General features: G+C 49.7%; 1 protein-coding gene across 1 annotated transcript in view; it reads left to right on the top strand.

The window, feature by feature from the left end:
* LOC140405413 (glycerol-3-phosphate dehydrogenase [NAD(+)], cytoplasmic-like) overlaps positions 1 to 18,813 on the top strand; it is a 46,142-nt gene that overhangs the window by 7,596 nt on the left and 19,733 nt on the right. The window contains exons 2-5 of the mRNA XM_072493784.1: positions 8,771 to 8,948; positions 12,296 to 12,436; positions 13,001 to 13,139; positions 17,335 to 17,447. Coding sequence (XP_072349885.1) covers positions 8,771 to 8,948; positions 12,296 to 12,436; positions 13,001 to 13,139; positions 17,335 to 17,447 — 571 coding nt within the window. The remainder of the gene's footprint in view (positions 1 to 8,770; positions 8,949 to 12,295; positions 12,437 to 13,000; positions 13,140 to 17,334; positions 17,448 to 18,813) is intronic.

Genomic DNA, 18,813 nt, shown 5'->3' with positions numbered 1-18,813 from the left:
ACCCACAACAATGTGGTTGACTCTTAAGTCAACCAATTCAAGAGGCGGCTGGATATAGCACTTGGGGAGAATGGGATCAAAGGTTATGGGGAGAAAGCAGGATTAGGCTATTGAGTTGGATGATCAGCCATGATCGTGATCAATGGCGGAGCAGGCTCGAAGGGCCAAAAGGCCTCCTCCTGCTCCTATCTATTCATCTATGCCCTCAGGGATGGGCAATAAATGCACCCCCCGGGGCCAGATCGCCCCGCGCCCCCCTCCCCCAGGCCCCCGGAGCCCGCCCGCCGCCTTGTCCCGCCGGTAAGAGAGGTGGTTTGATTCTCGCCGGCGGGACAGACATTCCAGCAGCGGGACTTCGGCCCATCGCGGGCCGGAGAATCGCCGGGGGGGGGGGGCGCCAACCGGCGCGGTGCGATTCCCACCCCCCGCCGAATATCCGGTGCCGGAGAATTCGGCAACCGGCAGGGGCGGGATTCACGCCAGCCCCCGGCGATTCTCCGACCCGGCGGGGGCTCGGAAAATCCCGCCCCAGATCAGATGTGTTTGTTGAAGATAATAGCTCTCTGGTGGATTCTCTGTGGTGACGCCTCGACCAACCAGAGCCGACCTGCCAGCCAATCAGCACTCTTTTCTCAGGTGGCATGAACCGTTGCTCCCTTTGAAATTTGGTATTCTTGTATTTGTCCTGATGGGTGCAAGATGAAAAGCTTCGACAGAAATGGCTCTTTTCAGCAATACGCAAGCGGTGATTAATTCGATCGGGAATGAAAAGGGGAATGGAGAGAAGGCAAAACATAGAAAGAAATGAGATACACCACAGTGTGCGTATGTGAGTGACACCTTTCTGCTGCCTCCCATTGCTTAAAATGCCCGTTAACATTTTGTTATACGTGAAAACTAGTATCCCGGTTGGGGTCCCATCAGGTGCGGACATTTGAAGGACTATATGCGAGTGTTGGCGCCCATAGTTTGGCAGAGGGTAGGAAATCAGGGATACTTTCCTGTTTAAAAAAAAGACAATGTAGTCGCACCAATTCATCACTTTGTGAAACCAAATTGCACTCAATCTGGACACCATGACCACTGCCCTCTGTGGTTGACTGTGGAATGTTGAACTCAAGCTGTGGCTGCTGGGCCTTGCTGACCATTACTTTGCATTTGTTTTCGAAAGCAACAGAGAAAGCCCGGGAAGTGGCGGCTTTGTCGAAACGTTGTGGCAACTTGAAGTGTGTGCTGAGAATTCTGACCTTTCCATGTATTTTTCCTTTTCTCTTTTTTTTTTTTTGCCCTTCCACTTGGAATCAGAATGTGCGGAGATCAAAGTCCCGACAGTACTTTGGATTTCTGTTACCCACCTTCCATCTGCGTGCACTTGGTTTAAAAATAGAATGGTAATGAATCTTCCCAGGCTTATTCCTCGCTGTTGGAAGGTTAGATCAAAGATTTCACTGCAAAATCCACCGGCTTTTCTCCGCCGCCCCCGCCCACCCCCCCCCCCACACCACAACCACCCTCACATCTTCACGTTTTAATCTTGTAATGCAGACGTTTAACACACCATAACATGTTAGAGCAGTGATGGACAACCTCGGCCAGTGAGTAGGCCGCACAAGTGACCCTCCTAGGGCCGCAAGATTGAAATCAGGATTGTTCACAAACCGTGACCCCATGAATAAGATTAAATACATTTAATACACGCCGAATATTTCCTAACGAGTTATAGAAAATGCTTCATCATTTATAGATTAATAGAACTCTCATCAACTTGAAATGGTGAAAACAATAGAAATATTTCCACTTTGGACACAGAGGGAGCGCACGCCTCTCACACTCAATGTTGTGAGCAATCAGCACACACCTCACTTCACTTGTCCTCGCTTTACGTGTGAATCACTTCAGTCACACCGGGAGGGAAAAAACTACACGGACAGAAATCAGCGGAATGTGGCGACCCTGCGCGTGGGTAACGGTCAACAAAATGTCTCGTGGGCCCCACTCAGAACCCAGGTGGGCCGCATGTGGCCCCCGGGGTCAGAGGTTGCCCAGTGTTGTGGTAGAGGGTTTCTTCTTTAGCCAGGAAGGAACTCAAAAATGGACTGAGGAGAGCTAGAAGGGGACATGAAAAAGCCCTGGCGGGAAGGATTAGGGAAAACCCCAAGGCATTCTACACTTACGTGAGAAATAAGAGGATGATCAGAGTGAGAGTAGGGCCGATCAGGGATAGTGGAGGGAACTTGTGCCTAGAGTCTGAGGAGGTAGGGGGGGGCCCTAAATGAATACTTTGCTTCAGTGTTCACGAGAGAGGGACCTTGTTGCCCATGAGAACTGTGTGAACCAGGTTAATAGACTCGAACAGGTTGATATTAAGAAGGAGGATGTGCTGGAAATTTTGAAAAGCGTCAGGATAGATAAGTCCCCTGGGCCTGACGGGATATACCCAAGGTTACTACAGGAGGCGAGGGAGGAGATTGTTGCGCCGTTGGCGATGTTCTTTGCGTCCTCACTCTCCACTGGAGTAATACCGGATGATTGGAGGGAGGCGAAGGTTGTTCCCCTGTTCAAGAAAGGGAATAGGGAAATCCCTGGGAATTACAGACCCATCAGTCTTACATCTGTGGTGAGCAAAATATTGGAAAGGATTCTGAGAGATAGGATTTATGATTATTTAGAAAAACATAGTTTGATTAACGATAGTCAGCATGTCTTTGTGAGGGGCAGGTCATGCCTCACAAGCCTCATTGAATTCTTTGAGGATGTGACGAGACACATTGATGAAGATCGGATGTGGTGTATATGGATTTCAGTAAGGCATTTGATAAGGTTCCCCATGGTAGGCTCATTCAGAAAGTTAGGGGGCATGGGATACAGGGAAATTTGGCTGTCTGGATACAGAATTGGCTGGCCGAAAGAAGACAGCGAGTGGTAGTGGATGGAAAGTATTCCGCCTGGAGGTTGGTGACCAGTGGTGTCCCGCAAGGATCTGCTCTGGGACCTCTGCTCTTTGTGGTTTTTCTAAATGACTTGGATGAGGAAGTGGAAGGGTGGGTGAGTAAGTTTGCCGATGACACGAAGGTTGGGGGAGTTGTAGATAGTGTTGAGGGTTGTTGCAGGTTACAACAGGACATTGACAGGATGCAGAGCTGGGCTGAGAAGTGGCAGATGGAGTTCAACCTTGATAAATGTGAAGTGATTCATTTTGGAAGGTCGAATTTGAATGCTGAATACAGGGTTAAAGGTAAGATTCTTGGAAGTGTGGAGGAACAGAGGGATCTTGGGGTCCACGAACATAGATCCCTCAAAGTTGCCACCCAGGTTGATAGGATTGTTAAGAAGGCGTATGGTGTGTTGGCTTTCATTAACAGGGGGATTGAGTTTAAGAGCCGCGAGGTTTTGCTGCAGCTTTATAAAACTCTAGTTAGACCACACTCGGAATATTGTGTCCAGTTCTGGTCGCCTCATTATAGGAAGGATGTGGATGCTTTGGAGAGGGTACAGAGGAGATTTACCAGGATGCTGCCTGGACTGGAGGGCATGTCTTATGAAGAAAGATTGAGGGAGCTAGGGCTTTTCTCACTGGAGCGAAGAAGGCAGAGAGGTGACTTGATAGAGGTGTACAAGGTGATGAGAGGCATGGATAGAGTGGATAGCCAGAGACTTTTCCCCAGGGTGGAAATGGCTGTCACGAGGGGACATAATTTTAAGGTGATTGGAGGAAGGTATGGGGGAGATGTCAGAGGTTCTTTACACAGAGAGTGGTGGGTGTGTGGAATGCACTGCCAGCAGAGGGGGTGGAGTCAGAGTCATTCGGGACATTTAAGCGACTCTTGGACAGGCACATGGACAGCAGTAAATTGAAGGGGTGTAGGTTAGGTTGATCTTAGATTTGGATAAATGGTCGGCACAACATCGTGGGCTGAAGGGCCTGTACTGTGCTGTACTGTTCTATGTTCTTTGGTGTATTTCTTAACCTCTGACAACTATGTGCCATGGAATCTTTTACACCCACCGAAGAGGGCAAAACAGGGCCTCAGTTTAACATCGCATCCAAAAGACAGCACCTCCAACCGTGCAGTGTTACCTCAGGCCAGTGTCCGTCCGAGTCTTTTCCTCAAGTCTCTGGCGTGGGACTTTGAACCCAGAACCTTCTGATTGAACTGAACCTCAGGTGGATTGGCCATGCTAAATTGCCCCTTAGTGTGCAGGTTAGGTGGGGGTTGTGGGGATAGGGCAGAGGAGTGGGCCGAGGTAGTGGGCTCTTTCAGAGGATCGGTGCAGACTCGATGGGCCGAATGGCCTCCTTCCGCACTGTTGGAATTCTCTGGTTCTCTGAACCTTTACAGGGTTCAAGAGTCACACTGATGCAGGGTGAGTGAGGCAAGTAAATTGTTTAGCGTAGTGTGTGAAGGGAGGGGGGTGGGGGGTCATAGAACATAGAACATAGAACAATACAGCGCAGTACAGGCCCTTCGGCCCGCGATGTTGCACCTAAACAAAAGCCATCTAACCTACACTATGCCATTATCATCCATATGTTTATCCAATAAACTTTTAAATGCCCTCAATGTTGGCGAGTTCACTACTGTAGCAGGTAGGGCATTCCACGGCCTCACTACTCTTTGCGTAAAGAACCTACCTCTGACCTCTGTCCTATATCTATTAGCCCTCAGTTTAAAGTTATGTCCCCTCGTGCCAGCCATATCCATCCGCGGGAGAAGGCTCTCACTGTCCACCCTATCCAACCCCCTGATCATTTTGTATGCCTCTATTAAGTCTCCTCTTAACCTTCTTCTCTCCAACGAAAACAACCTCAAGTCCATCAGCCTTTCCTCATAAGATTTTCCCTCCATACCAGGCAACATCCTGGTAAATCTCCTCTGCACCCGCTCCAAAGCCTCCACGTCCTTCCTGTAATGCGGTGACCAGAACTGTACACAATACTCCAAATGCGGCCGTACCAGAGTTCTGTACAGCTGCAACATGACCTCCCGACTCCGGAACTCAATCCCTCTACCAATAAAGGCCAACACTCCATAGGCCTTCTTCACAACCCTATCAACCTGGGTGGCAACTTTCAGGGATCTATGTACATGGACACCTAGATCCCTCTGCTCATCCACACTTTCAAGAACTTTACCATTAGCCAAATATTCCGCATTCCTGTTATTCCTTCCAAAGTGAATCACCTCACACTTCTCTACATTAAACTCCATTTGCCACCTCTCAGCCCAGCTCTGCAGCTTATCTATATCCCTCTGTAACCTGCTACATCCTTCCACTCCCTGGGGTTGCCACGGCGAGGAACATTAACCCTCAGCCAATGTTTAGAAAGCCAGGGCACTTAACAAGGTGATATGACGGTAATATAGAAGGAAGGACTAATTGGTTTTAATGCTTTGGTTGGTTCATAATCCTTTTTCCTACTTGACGGAGAACTTGCTGATTCACCCCATGTCATAAAAATTGCCCAGGAGCTTAACGATTTTTCAATTTGGTTTCCTATTGGCAGTTACAGTCGGCGATCAATTTGCAGATGTGGCTTCTTTGTCTATTAGACTTAATTTAGACAATTCAGACGAACAAACGTTTAAATTGTTTGGTTTGAAAATTCGGTTGATCAAAATGGAGCAAGGCCTGCTTCAAAAAAATGGTGTAACTTTATCTAGTTCTGGGCGAAAGCCTGATGAAATCAAAACCATGTTCGCCTTTCAGGGTCTTTGGGACTCTCCGTTAAAACCAGTTCCTTGCAGTCATTAAGAGCTGAAGAGCTGGGGTGTTGCCCTGTGTGGAATGACCAACTAAATTCTGTTCTGTGGTAAATAGCTTATCTGTCACATCGCAGAATAATACACTGCAGAAGAAGCGCTTCGGCCCAACGCGTGCGCCAACACGTGAAAAACACCCGACGACCTACCTAATCTCATTTACCAGCACTTGGCATTGAATGTTATGGAATGCCAAGTACTCGTCCAGGTACATTTTAAAGGATGTTTCTCACTAATGGCATGGGAATGGTTTTTAAAAATTCATTTACGGGATTATGGGTATTGCTGGCTAGGCCAGCATTTGTTGCCCATCCCTAATTGCCCCTTGAGAAGGTGGTGGTGAGCTGCCTTCTTGAACCGCTGCAGTCCCTGTGGTGTAGGTACACCCACAGTGCTGTTAGGGAGGGAGTTCCAGGATGTTGCCCCAGCGACCGTGAAGGAACGGCCGATATATTTCCAAGTCAGGATGGTGAGTGACTCGGAGGGGAACCTCCAGGTGATGGGGTTCCCAGGTATCTGCTGCTCTTGTCCTTCTAGATGGTAGTGGTCATGGATTTGGAAGATGCTGCCTAAGGAGCCTTGGTGAGATGCTGCAGCGCATCTTGTAGATGGTACACACGGCTGCCACTGTGCGCCGGTGGTGGCGGGAGTGAATGTTTGTGGATGGGATGCCCATCAAGGGAGCTGCTTTCTCCTGGATGGTGTTGAGTTTCTTGAGTGTTGTTGGAGCTGCACTCATCCAGGCAAGTGGAGAGTATTCCATCACACTCCTGACTTGTGCCTTATAGATGGTAGACAGGCTTTGGGGGGTCAGGAGGTGAGTTACTCGTGGCAGAATTCCCAGCTTCTGGCTGGTTATGTAGCCACAGTATATGGCTACATTATATGGCTGGTCCAGTTCACCTTCTGGTCAATGGTATTCCCCAGGACAACCACAGCGGACAAAAGAGGGAAATGTGAAACTGTGACAGGAGGTGGCTGAGGTACATTGCATTGTGTGTATATACCGAGATGCCACAATAGGAATGTTACTCCAACACGGTGAGATGCACTCACGCCCAGTGTTTGCAATTGTGTCTGTCCCCACAATTTGTGCCACTTGAGGCATCATGCAACATGTACCATTCACCTTTGCCCAACAGCAGAGTCGGGGCAGAGGGCATTGGTTGATGCTGCCCCACAGTAAATGCCACTTTCAGGTACCAAGGGACAGACTGGCACCACAAGTTGTACTTAGAGGGTATATTATTTAAAAGTACTTACACACTGGTGTTTGTACTCCACACGAACATCCTCCAGCCATCTTCGTCTCACCCTTATCAACGTGCCTACTCAGCCTCGAACCTATGACTTTTCCTGATCTCTTTGCGCCATGTCCGGCCTTGAATCCACCGAGCAAAGCTTCTAATTATGAAATATATCGTCGGTGACAAAGGAACAGGAGGAGGCCATTCGGTTAGAATACATCATGCCTGATCTGTATCTTAACTCCATCCACCCACCTTGCTCCTGTAACCTTGAATACCCTTACCCAACTCAAAGAGTCAGTCAATACAAATAGGCAAAATACTGCAAATATGAGAAATCTGAAATAAAATCAGAGAACGCAGGTCAGGCAGCATCTGGAGAGAGAATCAGCGACTCTATTCCAATTCCCTTCCCACACACTAGTGGTTGCACTAAGGAAGACTTCTGTCTGTTACCCTCGCGAGTAACTCCCGGAACAGGTCACTAGTCTATTGTCGGAGGCTTATATCTTGAGGGGGGCCACTCCACATCAAGCCGGGTGACCAGGAGTCTCTCCCGCTCTTACCGCCAGCCATTGGGGTGTTTGGAGGGATTTACAGGTTGATACACAATCTGTTTGGCTGCGTTATGGACACACCTTCCTCGGCCATCAAGTCCTGGGGTGGGATTCGAACCCGCAGCTTCTGTGGATTTGGATTTGTTTATTGTCACGTGTCCCGAGGTACAGTGAAAATATTTTTCTGCAAGCAGCTCAAACAGATCATTTAGTACATGAAAAGAAAATAAAATAAAAAGAAAATACATAATAGGGCAACACAAGGTCCACAATGTAACTACAAAAGCACTGGCATCGGATGAAGCATACAGGGTGTAGTGTTAATGAGGTCAGTCCATAAGAGGGTCATTTAGGAGTCTGGTAACAGCGGGGAAGAAGCTGTTTTCGAGTCTGTTCGTGCGTGTTCTCAGACTTCTGTATCTCCTGCCCGATGGAAGAAGTTGGAAGAGTGAGTAAGCTGGGTGGGAGGGGTCTTTGATTATGCTGCCCGCTTTCCCCAGGCAGCGGGAGGTGTAGATGGAGTCAATGGATGGGAGGGAGGTTCGTGTGATGGACTGGGCGGTGTTCACGACTCTCTGAAAAGGCTCAGAGGCGGGGACGCTACTCACTGCACCACAAGGTCTCCAGTAGCCTCAATAAAACTGGACTTATTCTTCTGTCAAACTGACTGGTCAACGCCGAGTGTCACTTCCAAGAGATTCCACAGTTTTTTGCTGGTTGTCTGATGAGGGATGGACATTTCAGAGAACTGAACTGTGTTAGCGCAGTCCGAAGGGGTCTGCAGTGCATAGCACACTCGCTTCTGAATCACAGGCTGATGGGTTCAGGTGATGTAATCCAGGCGAACACCCAGTACTGCACTGTCAGAGGTACTGACCTTTGGTTGAGGCTGAAGCTGAGGCCCTGATCGTCCTTTTGTTTGGATGTGAAAGACCCCATGGCACCAGCCTAAATAACGGGGTAATTGTCCTGGTGATGTACCTCATGTCTACCCTCAATCAACATCACTAAAAACAGGTGATCAGCTTATTTATTTCATTGCTGTTGGGATCTTGCTATGCTATAAATTACAACAACAGTGACTACACTTTGGAAGCACTTCCTTAGCCCTAAAGCACTTTGGGACGTCCTGGAGGTGCGGTATAAATGCACGTTATTTCTTCTTCCATAAATTTGAGGTTTTTTTTTCTCCCCTTCCCCACAGGGGATCGGTCATCGGAAAAATTATTGGAGAGAATGTGGCCAAAAGTGAGCGATTTGACAGGACCGTTAGCATGTGGGTGTTTGAAGAGATGGTAAGCGGCAGGAAGCTAACAGAAATTATAAACACAGACCACGAGAATGTGAAGTACCTGCCTGGATATATGCTGCCAGCCAATGTGGTGAGTGCTGTTCAACTTTAGCTCGAGAGAGAGAGAGAGAGAGAGAGAGAGAGAGAGAATACAACCATTTCGGAGAGGATCTCGGGTGTATTTTTTCTCTCTCTCTCTCACACGGTAGCACAGTGGTTAGCACTGTTGCTTCACAGCTCCAGGGTCCCAGGTTCGATTCCCCGCTGGGTCACTGTCTGTGCGGAGTCTGCACGTTCTCCCCGTGTCTGCGTGGGTTTCCTCCGGGTGCTCCGGTTTCCTCCCACAAGTCCCGAAAGACGTGCTGTTTGGTGAATTGGACATTCTGAATTCTCCCTCTGTGACCCGAACAGGCGCCGGAATGTGGCGATTGGGGATTTTCACAGTAATTTCATTGCAGTGTTAATGTCAGCCTACTTGTGACACTAATGATAATAATAATATTGATTATTAGTGTCACAAGTAGGCAATGAAGTTACTGTGAAAATCCCCTAGTCGCCACATTCCGGCGCCTGTTCGGGTCACAGAGGGAGAATTCAGAATGTCCAATTCACCTAACAAGCACGTCTCTCGGGATTTGTGGGAGGAAACCGGAGCACCCGAAGGAAACCCACGCAGACACGGGGAGAACGTGCAGACTCCGCACAGACAGTGACTCAAGCCGGGAATCGAACCTGGGACCCTGGCGCTGTGAAGAAACAGTGCTAACCACTGTGCTACCATATATTGAGAATACTTTGGTGTCCCTTATGGAGCCTGGAAGGCCATTTAGAATTGTTTCATGGCATGAATTAACATACTTTTATTAGCCTTCACCTCATAGAATCATAGTTTTACAGTGCAGAAGGAGGCCATTCGGCCCATTGCGTCTGCACCAGCCCTTGGAAAGAGCACTCCACTTAAGCCCACGCCTCCACCCTATCCCCATAACTGAGTAACCCCACCCATCCTTTTTTTGGACACTAAGGGCAATTTATCATGGCCAATCCACCTAAGCTGCACATCTTTGGACTGTGGGAGGAAACCGGAGCACCCGGAGGAAACCCACGCAGACACGGGGAGGACGTTCAGACTCCGCACAGACAGTGACCCAGCGGGGAATCGAACCTGGAGCTGTGAAGCCACAGTGCTAACCACTGCGCTGCCGTGCTGCCCCACTACCAGAGCCGATGGTTTATCCACTTACTGCTCCATGTGTTCCGAACAGCCCTTTGTAAACTTTCACAAATCCTGAATTAGAATTTGTAAAATTCAAATGGACAAATAATATTGGGTTGTCTGGGCATGTTATCAAGGCTTGGGGCCTGGTAATAACCATGGAGTCAAGGCTTGGACACTCCCTGGGGTTGAGAAAGCCCAAAGAATGACTCTCGGGTCCAGTGAACAGTTTGTTCATAACCTCAGCATCCTTTTGACCCTGAGTGGAACTTCCGACCATACGTTCGCGCCATGCCCAACACCACTGACTTCCACTGCCGTAAAACATTGTCCGCATTCACCCCTGCCTCAGTCCATCTGTTGCTCAAACTTTCATCCAATGCCTTTGGAGCTTCAAAACGCAACTATTCCAATGCTCTCCTGGTTGGCCTCCCATCTTCCATCCTCCATAAACTGCAGCTCATCTCAAACATTGCTGGCCAAATACTGAGGGCGGCACAGTGGTTAGCACTGCTGCCTCATAGCTCCAGGGTCCTGGGTTCCATTCCGGCCTTGGGTGACTGTGCGGAGTCTGCACGTTCTCCCCGTGTCTGCGTCGGTTTGCTCCGGTTTCCTCCCACAGTTTGAAAGATCTGCAGGTTGGGTGGAGTTACTGGGTTTCAGGGATAGGGCGGGAGAGTGGGCCTAGGTAAGGTGCTCTTTCGGAGGGTCGGTGCAGACTCAAGGGGGCCGAATGGCCTCCTTCTGCATTGTCGTAATTCTTTTGTTTTAAACTTAGGATACACAATAATTTTTTTCCAATTCAGGGGCAATTTAGCGTGGCCAATCCACCTACCCTGCACATCTTTGGGTTGTGGGGGTGAAACCCACGCAGACACGAGGAGAATGTGGATTAATAGTCCAGTGACAATACCACTATGCCACCGTCTCCCCTAGCTTTTGGTCACCTATTTTAATATCTCCTTATATGGTTCGTTGTCAAATTTTGCTTGATAATCTCTCGTGTGAAGCCCCTTGGAATGGTCAAAAGCATTGTAGAAATGCAAGTTGTTCGTTCTGGGGATGATGGGAAATGCTGTACGATGGATTGTGCCAATCTTGTCAACATTGTCCCCATTTCTCCTGAAGGAAAGGTGTCTGTGGGTAGCAGCGAGGGAAGGGGTTGTGGGCTTATAAGGCTCCCTAGGTGCCAACGATCGTGGAAGGTGAGCGAGTGAATGGGTACGGTTGAAGATGAATGGGAATTTGTTGTGGTAAAGCGAAGACAGAGGGCAAGAGCACAGGAAATGGAGCAGACAGGATGAAGTGTTCAAGGGAAATCTTTGCCAAGATTAAAACTCTGCTGTAGAAAGGGGAGTCATAGAGAAGATGCAATGGAGTGAAGCAGAGAGGGAAGAACCAGAATCAAATAATGCTGGGACCGCTGTAGCTGACAACCTGTCAACATGTAAACACTTTGGAATTGGGCAGGAGCTTGGTCACGCCCGCCACACACAATTCAAAATGCCCATTAACAAAACCTCGTACCTCCCCTACAAAAACAGGCTGCTCTCCCAGTCCAGGTGACTGTAGACTGAAGTCAAGTTTTGAGTTTGAATCCAGACTAGAACATTGAGCTGGACAGGTGAACGATAATCCATTGTTCCCAGTGCTTATTTTCATTTTGTCATTGGCTAGCATTGGAAGCCTCCAGATAAATCTCCCAAAGCACGTGACTGGCTTCCAGGAGAAAACCTTGAAGAAACAGGCTCGAAGGCCTATAGGCCTACTCTTGCTCCTGGTCTCAATGCGGCCTGTGGGAAGGACAGGTTTGATTCCCTGAAGGACCTTTTCTCAATGTCTATATCTGTCGGTGGCGCAAGTCAGCAGAGCTCACTAGGATACGCTTAAAAAATTCCCATGAAATCCTGAAAAGGCTCCATTCAGTTGCGACTAGCATAGCTGGGTAAAGTAGACAAAAGCAAATGACTGCGGATGCTGGAGTCTGAAACAAAAACAGACGATACTGGACAATCTCAGCAGGTCTGACAGCCTCTGTGGAGAGAGAAGGGAGCGAACGTTTCGAGTCTGGGTGACTCTTTGTCAAAGACGACTGGAGCATTTTTGTCACATTCAGACAATGCCCCAATGAAGCGACTCCTGGATTCTGTCAGTTCTGTCTGTATTTGCCCACCCTGGGGTGTTACTTCTCTTCGCTGATGTTTGTTATTCAATCTTTTTAGGTTGCAGTGCCTGACCTACTGGATGCAGCAAGAGATGCCGGTATCTTAGTATTTGTCGTGCCTCACCAGTTCATCAGACGGACCTGTGATGAGTTGAAAGGTCACATCAAGCCTTCCACCATTGGAGTCTCTCTTATAAAGGTAGAGTGTGATCCTGCAATCATATGATTTTCTTTCCCCTCTCCCTTCCTGCACTCTCTCCCCCTCCTCCCCACCATTCTCTTTCGTCTGCCCCCACAACCCCCGTCCATTTCTGTTTCCCAGGAACTTAGGCAGCACCTTCCAAACCCGCGACCGCTATCATCTAGAAGGACAAGAGCAGCAGATACCTGGGAGCCCCACCACCTGGAGGTTCCCCTCCGAGTCACTCACCATCCTGACTTGGAAATATATCGGCCGTTCCTTCACTGTCGCTGGGTCAAAATCCTGGAACTCCCTCCCTAACAGCACTGTGGATGTACCTACACCACATGGACTGCAGCGGTTCAAGAAGGCAGCTCACCACCACCTTCTCGAGGGGCAATTAGGGATGGGCAATAAATGCTGACCGAGCCAGCGACGCCCACATCCCAAGAATGAATATACATATATTTTTTAAGTACCGTATAGTAATTGTGGGCTTCAATGCTTCCTTCAGTTTCATATTTGCATTGGATTCTGCAAATAGAATAGTAAAATCAAGCTCTTTAATGTTATTTGCTGCAGGGTGTTGATGTTGGACTGGATGGTCTGAAGCTGATCTCCGACATAATCCGGGAAATGCTCGGGATTGAAGTTAGTGTGTTGATGGGAGCCAATCTGGCCAGTGAAGTAGCGGCTGAGAAATTCTGCGAGTCCACCATTGGTAATGTCTCGCCGTCATTTACTACTCGATCAAGGGGCGCGCTGTGCACATCGGGACAGAGCATAGCAGTGATACAAAATGGTGGGCCACTGCTGGCCCCAAAGGGGTCTGCCACCCAAACACTATCTGTCCTCGGCCTTGGACCTATCTTAGCTCAACCATCCAGAATGTCCCACAGTTGCCCCTTCATTTCTCCCAGTTGTCTGTTGAATGATTGGTTATCCACTGTCCTATCCAGTCCATGTGTTGACCACTCGCTGTGACAAAGAACATGTGACATTAAACCTCTATCTGCTCCTGTGGTTTACGATGTTATGTCTTAAAATTCTGAAGAGGTTTGTCAGGGTGGATACGGAGAGATTGTTTCCCCCTGGCTGGGGTTTGTCAGGGTGGATACGGAGAGATTGTTTCCCCCTGACTGGGGTTTGACAGGGTGGATACGGAGAGATTGTTTCCCCCTGGCTGGGCTTTGATAGGGTGGATACTGAGAGATTGTTTCCCCCTGGCTGGGGTTTGACAGGGTGGATACTGAGAGATTGTTTCCCCCTGGCTGGGGTTTGACAGGGTGGATACTGAGAGATTGTTTCCCCCTGGCTGGGGTTTGACAGGGTGGATACTGAGAGATTGTTTCCCCCTGGCTGGGGTTTGACAGGGTGGATACTGAGAGATTGTTTCCCCCTGGCTGGGGTTTGACAGGGTGGATACTGAGAGATTGTTTCCCCCTGGCTGGGGTTTGACAGGGTGGATACTGAGAGATTGTTTCTCCCTGGCTGGGTTTGACAAGGTGGATACTGAGAGATTGTTTCCCCCTGGCTGGGGTTTGACAGGGTGGATACTGAGAGATTGTTTCCCCCTGACTGGGGTTTGACAGGGTGGATACTGAGAGATTGTTTCCCCCTGGTTGGGGTTTGACTGGGTGGATACTGAGAGATTGTTTCCCCCTGGCTGGGGTTTGACAGGGTGGATACTGAGAGATTGTTTCCCCCTGGCTGGGTTTGACAAGGTGGATACTGAGAGATTGTTTCCCCCTGGCTGGGGTTTGACAGGGTGGATACTGAGACATTGTTTCCTCTGGCTGGGGTTTGACAGGGTGGATACTGAGATATTGTTTCCCCCTGGCTGGGGTTTGACAGGGTGGATACTGAGAGATTGTTTCCCCCTGGCTGGGGTTTTACAGGGTGGATACTGAGAGATTGTTTCCCCCTGGCTGGGGTTTGACAGGGTGGATACTGAGAGATTGTTTCCCCCTGGCTGGGGTTTGACAGGGTGGATACTGAGAGATTGTTTCCCCCTGGCTGGGGTTTTACAGGGTGGATACTGAGAGATTGTTTCCCCCTGGCTGGGGTTTGACAGGGTGGATACGGAGAGATTGTTTCCCCCTGGCTGGGGTTTGACAGGGTGGATACTGAGAGATTGTTTCCCCCTGGCTGGGGTTTGACAGGGTGGATACTGAGAGATTGTTTCCCCCTGGCTGGGGTTTGACAGGGTGGATACTGAGAGATTGTTTCCCCGGGCTGGGGTTTGACAGGGTGGATACGGAGAGATTGTTTATCCCTAGCTGGGGTTTGACAGGGTGGATACTGAGAGATTGTTTATCCCTGGCTGGGGTTTGACAGGGTGGATACTGAGAGATTGTTTCCCCTGGCTGGGGTTTGACAGGGTGGATACTGAGATATTGTTTCCCCCTGGCTGGGGTTTGACAGGGTGGATACTGAGAGATTGTTTCCCCCTGGCTGGGGTTTGACAGGGTGGATACTGAGAGATTGTTTCCCGCTGGCTGGGGTTTGACAGGGTGGATACTGAGAGATTGTTTTCCCCTGGCTGGGGTTTGACAGGGTGGATACTGAGAGATTGTTTCCCCCTGGCTGGGGTTTGACAGGGTGGATACTGAGAGATTGTTTCCCCCTGGCTGGGGTTTGACAGGGTGGATACTGAGAGATTGTTTCCCCCTGGCTGGGGTTGACAGGGTGGATACTGAGAGATTGTTTCCCCCTGGCTGGGGTTTGACAGGGTGGATACGGAGAGATTGTTTCCCCCTGGCTGGGGTTTGACAGGGTGGATACTGAGAGATTGTTTCCCCCTGGCTGGGGTTTGACAGGATGGATACTGAGAGATTGTTTCCCCCTGGCTGGGGTTTGACAGGGTGGATACTGAGAGATTGTTTCCCCCGGGCTGGGGTTTGACAGGGTGGATACGGTGAGATTGTTTATCCCTAGCTGGGGTTTGACAGGGTGGATACTGAGAGATTGTTTATCCCTGGCTGGGGTTTGACAGGGTGGATACTGAGAGATTGTTTCCCCTGGCTGGGGTTTGACAGGGTAGATACTGAGAGATTGTTTCCCCCCGGCTGGGGTTTGACAAGGTGGATACTGAGAGATTGTTTCCCCGGGCTGGGGTTTGACAGGGTGGATACTGAGAGATTGTTTCCCCCTGGCTGGGGTTTGACAGGGTGGATACTGAGAGATTGTTTCCCCCTGGCTGGGGTTTGACACGGTGGATACTGAGAGATTGTTTCCCCCTGGCTGGGGTTTGACAGGGTGGATACTGAGAGATTGTTTCCCCCTGGCTGGTGTTTGACAGGGTGGATACTGAGAGATTGTTCCCCCTGGCTGGGGTTTGACAGGGTGGATACTGAGAGATTGTTTCCCCATGGCTGGGGTTTGACAGGGTGGATACTGAGAGATTGTTTCCCCCTGGCTGGGGTTTGACAGGGTGGATACGGAGAGATTGTTTCCCCCTGGCTGGGGTTTGACAGGGTGGATACTGAGAGATTGTTTCCCCCTGGCTGGGGTTTGACAGGGTGGATACTGAGAGATTGTTTCCCCCTGGCTGGGGTTTGACAGGGTGGATACTGAGAGATTGTTTCCCCCTGGCTGGGGTTTGACAGGGTGGATACTGAGAGATTGTTTCCCACTGACTGGGGTTTGACAGGGTGGATACTGAGAGATTGTTTCCCCCTGGCTGGGGTTTGACAGGGTGGATACTGAGAGATTGTTTCCCCCTGGCTGGGGTTTGACAGGGTGGATACTGAGAGATTGTTTCTCCCAGACTGGGGTTTGACAGGGTGGATACTGAGAGATTGTTTCCCCCTGGCTGGGGTTTGACAGGATGGATACTGAGAGATTGTTTCCCCCTGGCTGGGGTTTGACAGGGTGGATACTGAGAGATTGTTTCCCCCTGGCTGGGGTTTGACAGGGTGGATACTGAGAGATTGTTTCCCCCTGGCTGGGGTTTGACAGGGTGGATACTGAGAGATTGTTTTCCCCTGGCTGGGGTTTGACAGGGTGGATACTGAGAGTTTGTTTCCCCCTGGCTGGGGTTTGACAGGGTGGATACTGAGAGATTGTTTCCCCCCTCGCTGGGGATTGACAGGGTGGATACGGAGAGATTGTTTCCCCCTGGCTGGGATTTGACAGGGTGGATACTGAGAGATTGTTTCCCCCTGGCTGGGGTTTGACAGGGTGGATACTGAGAGATTGTTTCCCCCCTCGCTGGGGATTGACAGGGTGGATACTGAGAGATTGTTTCCCCCTGGCTGGGGTTTGACAGGGTGGATACTGAGAGATTGTTTCCCCCTGGCTGGGGTTTGACAGGGTGGATAATGAGAGATTGTTTCCCCCTGGCTGGGATTTGACAGGGTGGATACTGAGAGATTGTTTCCCCCTGGCTGGGGTTTGACAGGGTGGATACTGAGAGATTGTTTCCCCCTGGCTGGGGTTTGACAGGGTGGATACTGAGAGATTGTTTCCCCCTGGCTGGGATTTGACAGGGTGGATACTGAGAGATTGTTTCCCCCTGGCTGGGGAATCTACAACACGGGGGTCACAGTCTCAGGATAGGAGATCGGCCATTTTGGATTGAGATGAGGAGAAATCTCTTCACTCAAAGAGTTGTGAATCTTTGGAATTCCCTACCCCAGAGGGTTGTGGATGCTTCATTGTTGACCATATTTCAGACTGAGATAGACAGGTGTCTCAGGAAATCAAGAGATACGGGGAGCGGACAGAAAAGTGGAACTGACGCAGAAAATCAGCCATGAACATATTGAATGGCGGAGCAGGCCCGACCATGCTGTCCTCTGACTTATATTCATATTGAATAAACGTACCCCATGATATGTAAACTATAGAGTGACGTGGGCCCGGCTGTGTTTATCCTTTTGACTGAACTTTGCCTGACCTCTTCTCTTGAATAGGAGCTGCAAACATTGCACACGGCAAGGTTTTAAAAGAACTGCTGCAGACTCGAAACTTCAGGATTAGGGTGGTGGCGGAGGCAGACACGGTGGAGATCTGCGGGGCCTTAAAGGTAGGCCAAGCTCTCACACGTGGTTTACCTGCTCATTTGCTGGATTTCACCTTTTGAACGTTGAATTTTGCAAATGTGGCCTCCTCCTGCAAATTCAACTGCATCGATAAAATGCAGCTCACACTTCAAAAGCGTTCGAAGGGGCAAGGTGTGACTCAGTAGGCAGCACTCACACTTCTGTAGATTTGAGGCCCACCCTTGGGGTTTGAGCACAGAACTCCAGTCCTGAGGGGGCGCTGTACTGTCGGAGATGCTGTTTACCGGATGAGATGTTGAACTGAGACTCTCTCAGCTGAACTTCAAAGATCCCATGGCACTATTGAAAGAAGAGCATGGGAGCTCTCCTCAGTGTCCTGGCCAATATTTATCACACAATTGACATCAGAAAAAACCTGATTATCCGGCCATTATCACATTTGCTGTGCGCAGATTGGCCGCCACATTGCCTGCTGCTTCGTGTCTAATTGGTGTAGTCTTATTTATATGGTGGACTGTTTTCTACTGTTCCTAGTATGTAGTAGTCATAGAATCATAGAATTTACAGTGCATAAGGAGTCTACACCGTCCTTCGGAAAGAGCACCCAACTTAAGCCCACACCTCCACCCTGTCCCCGTAACCCAGTAACCCCACCTAACCTATGGACACTAAGGGCAATTTAACATGGCCAATCCACCTAACCTGCACATCATTGGACTGTGGGAGTGTGGTATTATATTGGACATACTGTTCTTACTTATGGTACTTACTGTTTGTTACATGTCTGGGTTTGTCCCTGCTGGCTCCCCCCCCCTCGGGCTCAAGTATAAAGGTAGCTAACCTCCAGCCCTGCCCTCATTCTGGGACCGGCTGCCAGCAGGTGTCTTTTAGCTGATTAAAGGCACAGTTTACTCTTCCGACTCTCGTCTGTCGTCATTGATGGTACATCAATTGGACTTCCGGGTGCGGCTATGCAGAGCTAGGTCGCATATTCGGTAGCTCCTGCTTGGAACGGACTTTTGGGCTCGTTACAGGGCCCCCACGGAATTTGTTTGACATTTCCCGGTGTGGGAAGAAGGCTGCAACATTCCCCCGACAGTGTCCCCCAGGAATGGTATGTCTCTTGGTTACCAGACCCGGCAGAAACAGTGAAAGATTTGGCCTCTTCCAGCATGCAGGCGGGAGAAGGGCAAGCTTAGAGGCTGCAAGCTGACCTGAGGGCCTGTATCAAAGGTGAATTCTAGCAGCAGAGGGAACAACTGTGAAAAGAGTTCACCAAGGCCACTGAAGAAGCGGGGACGAGGCTTCCGGTGGCGGCCATGGAGGAGTAGGTCGCGCATTCGGCAGCTCCCGTCTGGAACGGACACTTAGACCTTTTTCAGGAGTTTC

The sequence above is a fragment of the Scyliorhinus torazame genome, chromosome X (assembly GCF_047496885.1).
Source record: "Scyliorhinus torazame isolate Kashiwa2021f chromosome X, sScyTor2.1, whole genome shotgun sequence".
Lineage (NCBI taxonomy): Eukaryota > Metazoa > Chordata > Chondrichthyes > Carcharhiniformes > Scyliorhinidae > Scyliorhinus > Scyliorhinus torazame.
The sequence above is the reverse complement of the archived record's forward strand: the minus strand, read 5'-3'. Positions and strand labels throughout refer to the sequence as shown.